General features: G+C 37.1%; 1 protein-coding gene across 2 annotated transcripts in view; it reads right to left on the reverse strand.

Moving 5' to 3' along the window:
* LOC138711575 (uncharacterized) overlaps positions 1-9,514 on the reverse strand; it is a 119,498-nt gene extending 109,984 nt beyond the window's left edge. For both annotated transcript variants that reach the window (XR_011335396.1, XM_069842732.1), the window contains exons 1-2: positions 9,448-9,514; positions 2,707-3,014 (exon numbers count right to left, since the gene is read on the reverse strand). Coding sequence is in view for 1 of the 2 variants with exons in the window: in XM_069842732.1 (XP_069698833.1) it covers positions 2,707-2,927 (221 nt within the window). In the remaining variant the exon portion in view is untranslated. The remainder of the gene's footprint in view (positions 1-2,706; positions 3,015-9,447) is intronic.
* Positions 9,515-9,745: the final 231 nt, after the last annotated feature.

Raw genomic sequence — 9,745 nt, forward strand, 5'->3', positions numbered from 1 at the left:
TCAGAGCATAAGAAGATTGCAGCGTTATTTGGCACATGATGGTTGGCATTTTGAGCACTTACGAGTAGGTTGTGTGAGAATGGGTGTTCCCAATGTCACAATAATCTATTTTTCTTCATCACAGAGTCTCATAACTAGTCATAACCAAAACAAAGGTACAATTTCTTTTGTTTTTATAGTTTAAATAAAAATGATTATTACTAAAATTGTAGTGAATGTTTTTTTTTTTCTTTTTAAAAGTCCTACTCGGAGATATCTTACAAGATTTAGATTATAATTCGACCCCGGTTATCCCTAATTCCGGTTTGTCCCGGAAAATGGAAGTACATCACCAATCGATCCATTACATAGAAGATTTTTTCATGAATCTCCAGAATCATGTTTTAGAGAAAAAAGAATATTACGGGTTTATCATCATACCTGAGCTTGAGGGCAAGTATAAATTGGAATCTTGCTGCCCATCTAGTGGGGTTGAGTTTCTTCAGAGGAACCCAAGGATCTTCATTGAAAGATGAAAGAATATTATGACGAAAATAAACATAAAAATTTTATAGAGCGAGGGAAACGGCTTGTTATCTCTTTGATAGGCCTACATTTAACTATGTCATTAATGACAAGGTTCAAATTACTGACTTCACAGTGGGAGTGAATGACAACATCAAGGATCCTTTTTTACATTCCTGAGTAGCACCCACTCATGTCTGCTGCTTCATCATATCCTTGACCTTTTACACTTTTGAAAAGTTCAAACCTTTCTTTTGTAAAGTGTCTCTGTCATAGTTGTCATGCTGATTTTTACCTCTAAAAGCAAGTGCGTTCTTTGCCAAAGTAAAAGTTTCATCAAATATTCATTCCAGAACATGACTCCAAACTGATAGGAGTTATTATTGCGAAGTGTAGGGTCGCATCGCATTCCTGTCAGGTTCAAGATTAGAGTCTTCAACAATACCACCTGCTGTCCGGAAAGAAAGTAGCTAAAATTAGGAAATAGAAACAAAATCTAAGCTAATAAGAAACCATCGATAATAACTTTCCATAAATTTCCTAAGCATCTGGGCTCCATAAGGTCTACCCTCCCCACCCACAACGGGTTTTGCTGTTCATATATCGGTCACTGGCTTCAAGTATTAATTGTCCGGTTCACGTATGAATTTTACGTTTTAAGTAGACACGCCTTTGTAATACTAATTGCTTCTGTAGAAATTTACCCACGCATAACAAAAGTTGCTTACAACTAGTGACTCTTAAGCCTTGGTTTCTCTGAACCGACGCATGCGGCGTGCGAGATGCGAGGCCCGCCTCGCACAAATCCGGACTACATGAGACAGCGTATTCCGAATCTCACCAGACCGGTGGACAACAATGACGTCACGCTGCAGCGAAATTGGAACAAAACTCTGGAAGGATCGATGCCTGTCATGGCGACTGTATAAGTTGTCGTCTGTGCTACGCTAGCAAAATTTTGCGAAATTTCCGTACTGCCATCTCGTTCAAAGAAAAGAGAGCATAACCAATTTATTTCTTGAACCAGTAGTAACTGGTCCGTTGACATGTTCGCTCATAAGCCATTAACATATTGTTTTTACGTTATGCTCATTACAAACAATACAGCAGAACTAAAGCAGAACACACCGCCATGACACAACAGTAGACGATGTCATTCGTCTGCTAATTCCCGCCCTATACAAGAACCAATCAGATTCACTGATGGAGACTGCCACCACCTCTGCAAGCTGATGGCACCGGTGCGACACCGGTGGAGCATCAGTGACTCCATCGGTGAAATTCGGAACACCGTGATGGCATCAGATTGCTCAGCGCTGAGATTCGGAATACGCTCAGAGATAGTGAGTGGTTTCTATAACTGCGAGGTGTGAGGTCTGCGTATCTCGCAGCTATAAAAACCACTCACTACTTCTCGTGTTGTCCAGATTTGTGCGAGGCGGGCTTCACATCTCGCACACCGCATGCTTCGGTTCAGAAAAACCATGGCTTTAATATTTTAAGAAAGGAATATCCTTCCTACATAATTGTATAAGCAACTGATAGAGGTGGGTAAAATGTTACACTAAAATCGCAATATAAGTGTACACCTACATTGATATTAGTAAATAACTTTTACTAATTACAGACTGATTTTTCTGCTTAGTTAACACAATAAAAATACCACAAATAAAATCGGTATTTTTATTTGAAAGAAATCGCCAGTGTGAGTTTCTGAATTCAAGTAAGATAAATTCAGTTTTTTTCTAAAATTATCCATGTAAGTAATTTCCGGATAACTTTATTTGTAGCTAAACTGGCAAATTGGAAATGAATAAAATGCGTCAAATAATTCAAGAGATCTCTGTACACATGCATGTCCAAAATCAGTATTTCGATTCGAGGATGCTCTAAACCAGGACTGGGCACCAAAAGTAAATTCTACTCTGTCACGGGAAGCCATATGACTTCTCTTCAACCCCTTTCTTCCCCGCCGAATACCGCGCAGCGTTGATGCCGTGACAGATGAATATTAAGTGTCCCCGTTTGGAGTTTGGATTCGCTCCCGGTGCCCAGCCCTGCTCTAAACGTATATTTCCTTGAAAATATAAAAGTCGATTATTTGTAGCATAACATTAATTAATTTATCTTCATACTTCATGTTTTGGTATCGAGAAAAAAAAGGCGTTAGTCGAGAGGATAAAGAATAAAGAAATATCGTACCTGTTAGAACGCCTCTTTTGAGGTCGGCGCCGTCTGAACAATTCCTTGAGAGATGGTTGTTCGATGAAATTAATCAACACATCTTGGGTGTCGTTAGTGTCGGAATAGACGACCGAAGTGTTGGAGGCATCGCTCGCAATGGCCTGGACATTGTGCAGGTTGTAGTAATAAGCCGGGTAGTTCGGGCGCATGACGCGGGAAGCGGTGTACACTCTACTCATTTTCGACTCTGTTCAATTTATAATTTTAATTAATTTGGGATATTTATTACTGTTTCATCGTCTTATAAGGATGTCACAAGAGGTTACCTGCAATTTAAGAAGAAATGTTTATAAGTGAGAGGTTTAACTTAAAGCACAAAGATGTAAACTAACTAATTTCATTTAAAAGTGGATAAAAAATTAAAATATACGTACTCCAAAGAGGAATAATAGAAGTACTAGTGATGCAGGTAACAAACACCACTACTACTGTTCATACCAGAGTATCAGGTGTTAAGATCCATTTGCTCATAAAATAAACACACACACTTGATACAAGAAAATATAATGTTGAATGTTTAGTCAGCAGTCCGAAGACTGGTTGGAACCTTATAAACAGGCTTCGAGACTTCGGACCCAATAGAGCAGTTCAGTGGGAAATCCCCATAACGGCGTACTGAGTATAGTGGTAAAGCGTACAGTGGGTGGGGGTACTATAGAATGAATGCCAACAAATACGCAAAGGAAAACGCTCTAGATTTGAAGGTTCTGACGAATAATTTGGTTTTCATACAAACTGTCTGAAACTATTACACGGTTAGAGAAGTCAGAGCAAGAGATGGCGGAAGCCCTCAAATTAATTTAGAAAATGATGCAGCGAATGAATGAGACATCAAGTACATCGGTTACTGAACGTGTAAAACAGAAGTGGAAGTCAATTTTATGTAAAAATAACGGATATGGAACATTGTGTAACATAAACAGCAAATTAGTGGACATAGAGTCACACGAGAATAAAGGACTGGACTATCTCTTAGAGACTGCAATGATGTTAGGTTTTTTTCGTTTTGCTCCTATCACGTCATGCGACGTAGAGCGTAGCTTTCTACAGTACAAACTTTGGCAGATAACCGAAAAAGATTTACGTTTGAGGCACTGAAAATGTATCTTGTAGTAGGTACATTGCAATTCGGTACAGTAACTGCACTTCCAAAAGACGACCAATAGGATAAATGAAAAAAATTAAAATTGCTACATGCTTATTTCCACCATTAACAGTGTATAATTAAACAGAAATGCTTATAAAAGACAGGAGAATAAATGCTTTTCACATTCTTTTTACATTATCATTGTGCAATGTATATTTATTTTCAGAATGTACATATGTGTGTTTCCCCATTCTACCGTACTCTACTCTAAATACCAACGTTGTTACCTCAACACATCTCTATCTACCTGCAGCGAGTCAACAACCTATAGTGCATGCACAGTAAACTTATTGTATCGGGTCCAAAGTCTCGAAGCCTGCTCATAAATAACATCAATGAGACATCACTAATAGCCAACTAAGTCAGGAGATGATAGAGTAGGATGGCCAGTTCCTTTCCCCCTCCATCGCTGACTAGTAACATAGTTCACCGATCGAAATATAATATAGTTGTAATGCTATTATTTCCACATCTTACAGCTATTTTTAAAAAAGGGGAATATCCACAACTAAGATCGGGCGTAGAGAACCCATCGAGTTTCAGTCAGGACTTCAGAGAACTAGTAGCGTGACTATCTATCCATAACACATTCTGCCGTCTACCGCTGTGGAGTAACGGTTAGCATGCTTGACCGTGAACAAGCGGGGCCGAGTTCAAATCCTGGTTGAGACAAGTAACCTGGTTAAGCTTGCTTCCGGAGCTTTACCGCAACACATTAAGAGCAAATGCTGGTTAACTTTCGGCGCAGGCACATAGACTTACTTTGCTGTCATTATCACCTTCATCTCACTTGAACATCATACTTCGTTCCATAATGTCTGACAGGAGAAGTAAACATTGACAGCAGAGGAGGAGAAAAGTATAATTGCTATTCAATCAATGGTAAAAGTCTCATTCCACGCTTGTCTTGAAGTTGGGTGGAGGTAGAACGCTTCAGATCGCCCAACTTCAAATCAAGCTTGGAATGGTACCCCTGCCATTGTTTGAATAGCAATTATACTTCTCTCCTCCTCTGCTGGCAATGTTTTCATCTCCTGTCAGACATTATGGAACGAAGTATACATAACCAACGCTGTTGGTTATGTGTCGTAAAATAAAGCAATGAAAAAAAAAAAAAACATAGTCTGCCCTACCATCGCACAAATTATGCTTCAACTTGGCGTCTATCGGAATGGGTCATTGTTTCTTGTGTCTTAATGCCTCATTTTTACTAGGGTACTAAATATTAGTATATCCATATCCTAATTTTATTATGTTTATTTCGTATTCCTAAATTTTTGTTTAAGTTTTTATTATCGCTTAACATTCCTACAGGCGCGTTTTCCTGCTGATCTGGGTGCGATCGGGCGTGGGTTCGATTCCCGATTGGACTGATTACCTGATTGTTTTTTCCGAGGTTTTCCCAATCGTATGGCGAATGTCAGATAATCTATGGCTAATCCTCGGCCTCATCTCACCAAATATCATCTCGCAATCACCAATTCCATCGACGCTAAATAACATAGTAGCTGACGCAGCGTCGTTAAAAATCAAACAAAAAGAGAACGTTTTTGCAACCTGAGTGGAAAAAGCCATTCACTATAGTCCCGTCGCTCTTATTTCCGGTACTCAGTCACGTTGCAGGTCTGCTACATTTAAACGTGTGCGTCTTGTCATTCGCTGCTGATGACGTTATGCTCTTCCTAAGGCTCGATAAATACTTAATATAATCGCCTGCCATTTTTGTTCTTTCGTTGGCGTTCGCAGAAAGCACACGAGGACGTTATTTGCCGCTCAATTATTTGCCCAATTACAGTGCGTTTGATTTATTATCATAAGAGCTACGACATGATAATGTTTAACGGTGCGGCAAATAGATTCCTCGTCTGGTAGCTCGGCAACGAAAGAACAAAAATGGCGAGCGATACTATCTTCCGTGACTTTATAGAGCCTTCACTTGCTAAGACGTAAGCAAAGAGGAAGAGTCACGCCGGAAATAACAGCTACACGACCATAGAAACATGTATCTCAAAAATATATCCGCTGGTATTTTTATCAAGCATTTTTTCTTACACTGCAATATGTATTGGGCGAACTCTGCGTAATTTTGTAACATGAGGAATATTGCCGCTTACCATATGTGTTTTACTACTGATATGAACTTAAGTTAACAACAATGCTAATTATGTTTCATTTGGTAATCGAAACATCTTCATTGTCATAGTGCGTGTGTTGTAACGAACCTTACACAACACAGTAAAGTATAGAGTCTGTGTGCAAAGTTAATACAGAGCTAGTAAAACGACCTTATACTGCCCAGATAGATGCTCAGAAAACTGTATAAGTCGATGTTATACTTGGAGGGGTTTATTGCTGACTTCGATATTATAATTATGTAACAGACCTATTGTCACATACGACTGCGAGAATTATACTGAGGCCACACAGCGCGATGTTCGCTATGTTTGCAAGATACAGCTCTGTTTATTCACAGTTGGACTGGCCACACAGAGCTGCGTACGCGATGTTCGCTATCTTAGCTGCATTGAGGAGTCTTTGATTCTCGGCTATATTTTCAAAACGTCGCTGTGTACGGGCATGCGCTGAAGACCACTGGACAGGTTTCTTTCACGCCAAGTGCAGAACTCGCATTCAGGTTACAACAACCATCTTCACAACTTGTGTTTTCTGCGTATTTTCTCTTGAATAAACGGATACATATTGTGAATATGACCAGTTAATTGAAGAAAGTAGGAAATTGGCCTATATCTACATGCTATACTTTCATTGTAGCTGTATAAATCTTCATAACAATACATGAATACTGTATATTTTTACCTTTCATCTGAGTCCAACACTAAATAATATGAATGATTATAATCGGAGATACCCTAGTTTGATCGAAGAAGTGGTGCACGCGGTTTTTTCGAAAATTTCGTAATTTAATTATATGCGGAAATACTGATTTTTGTACAAAAGCAATATAAATATACACGCGTTACATTTATTTTAGTCTTAAACATGTCCGAAAATGTAAAAAAAAAAAAAAAAAAAAAAAATCGGAGTTAGCAATGTCAAATCTTGATCTTTTAGAGTGGAATGGCTTTTCTGCTAAAACAAGAAAATGAAACAGGACAGCTTCATTCCATAAATTAATAATAATAGTAGTAGTAGTAGTAGTAGCAGTAGCAGTAGCAGTAGCAGTAGCAGTAGCAGCAGCAGCAGCAGCAGTAGTAGTTCGAAGATTTCACATGGAAATCCGCCAATAATAGACGAAAGTTTGTATGCAGAATATTGTCCTCAAAGCAAAAGCACTCGTTTTTTAGCTCGCTATAAATCTGAAACTAGTGATTTCTTGTATTGCGACAACTTTGGAAAGTAATTTGTATTTATTCTCAAGATTTCCCACGCGTTGGACTAGTGTGCGAAGAAGGAAATTGGAGAATAAGATCAAATGAAGAACTCGTAGAGCTTAACCAAGATTTAGATTTGGTAACTAAAATTAAATCCATATAGTTAAGATGGCTGAGGAATATTTGTAGAATGGAAGCACAGCGCGAACCTAAAATATCTTCAGAAGAAAATCTGGAGGAACGAAGAAGGAAAAGAAGATCAACGGAAATATATATTGAAAATGTGGAGTATGATATCAGAAAAATGAGAATTAAGAGATGGATGTTACGAACTACCGATAACCTATAAGGGAGTTGAAAAAAATATATGAGACGTTCAAAGATCTCCGAGAACTGACTGCCAAGGGGCAAGTAAGGTGATTACTGTACGGAAATAGTAAGCAACTCACAAGTAGGCCTATTTCTGTCATATCTCATAAAATGTATAAGTCACAAACTTAAGTGTTATAAGATACATGAGGATGTTTAGTTTATATAAATGATAAAAACATAGCTGGGTAACGGAATATAATTATTTGACACCTCTCTTAAAAAGCAGAGACCATCGAGAAAATGATGTCATATTAATATGGTAATAGGTGACGAAAAAGGATAGAATGGGAAATGTAAACAAAAGTGAAATTTTGGGAGAAAACTTATCACATAACCGATTTCTTTTACATCAATTTTTAAATATATTTAAGAGATCTAGCCATTAATTCTTTCCTGAGAAGCTATGAGTTGACATGCTGACAAATGTTGAAAATATAGCTTGTGCTCTTATGGAAATTGCATTTAAATTATTTAAGGATAGCCTATGAATCCAAACCAATTCCCGCAAGTAAAGCCAGAGTGAAAAGGCAACGAATTTTAACACATGCACCGAATTTGTCATCTTGAGAAGAGGTTGAAGTATAAATTCTTCCGCTTGCGGTGGAAAAATTTAAATTAAAAAAAATTTCACAACTTTTGCGAGGTTAAATTTACCTTCTTCTTCGGTACAATTTTTTATATTTGTTTTATCATCAACAAAGGAAAAAGTGCAATTTCCTCACATAACTTACATACCTCGAGAGAAAAGATCTTTGGGTAACAGACCACTAGGCCTACTACTTGAATGGATGATGATGATGATGATGATGATGATGATGATGATGAAATTTAGATTTTATTGGTGAAATTAAATTACTGCTTTAAGCAACATTAATACCTGGACGCAACAAACGTTTTTGTCTGACTATAATGTTTATTTCTTTTCTCTAGTTAAAGTATGAATTTGCTTGTAGCGATTATCTCATTTCTTTCACCTCAGATTTGTATCTGAACATTCGCATATTGTACTCTAATTATCTTGGATCTCTAAGACTGGTAATTAAATTACGTCACAGCCACTTCGGGTCAAGTATGCTCGTGCATGAAGAGCCAGCTGTGTCTTGACTCTGAAGCTGGAGTTAGAAACCACTGGTAATGAACAGGGGACGAGTCAACTTTAAAACTGCGTAACATTAATTGGACCACATTTTGCAGAAAGGAACCAACCCATATTAAACCTAAACTGAGAAAAATGCACTTTAAAGTTAAAGGTGAGTGATAAATTCGCAAGTAAATATAACTACATACTTATTGCTTTATCCAAAACCTTTGTTCAAAATATTGATCACTGCAATTATTTAATTATTGAGACATTAAATTTGTTTGTGGATTGGTTCCTTTCTGCAGAATGTGGTCCAATTGAGTCTTAGTCTCTTGAGTAAGATTTAAAAATAATTACTGTGAAGGATGATATAAATTTGTATCAACAAAAGCCGCCCTAAATAAGGGTTCATAGATCGGCCTACTAATCAATTCACAATGAACAATGATTGAAAACATTTACTCGTATGTATGTAACAATTTGAAAGAAAAAAGAACATTAAGATAAATGATGAGAAAACATAGGGAATAATTTACAATAAACGTTTGAGTACAAATAATGACTAATTATAGCTAAGGATTATTTTAACACATGAAATCCTATGGCATCAATCGGTGCATCAAAAATTTTAAATTAAGTTTATTTAAAGTTTCTCGCGGGATCGTGCCACGGGCACCGAACTTTATACTCTTACTTCATCATGTTAAGGATTTTGATGTTTGATTATTGTCTAATATTTATTACAATTTGAAAATTATTTTACTTACCGATAGTAACTTTGTGAGAAGCTTTTGTGGGCTAAAAACCTTCAAACGACTTCTGCAGCAATTTCACCATGTACCTAAAGTACGTTCGTTTGTTTTATAAGCAATAGTATACACAGCCTTCTATTGTTATCCACGTTATGTTTTGCATGTTTCAAGCGTTGTAATTATGTAATATTATAAATTTAATGACAGACTCATTCAAATATATCTTAGGTATAATATTGTATATTTCAGTATAATAAGGACGGTATTAATTTATGGAATTGTATTTTCACAATGTATCAAAACATTGAATTAT

This window comes from Periplaneta americana, chromosome 13, assembly GCF_040183065.1.
Source record: "Periplaneta americana isolate PAMFEO1 chromosome 13, P.americana_PAMFEO1_priV1, whole genome shotgun sequence".
NCBI lineage: Eukaryota > Metazoa > Arthropoda > Insecta > Blattodea > Blattidae > Periplaneta > Periplaneta americana.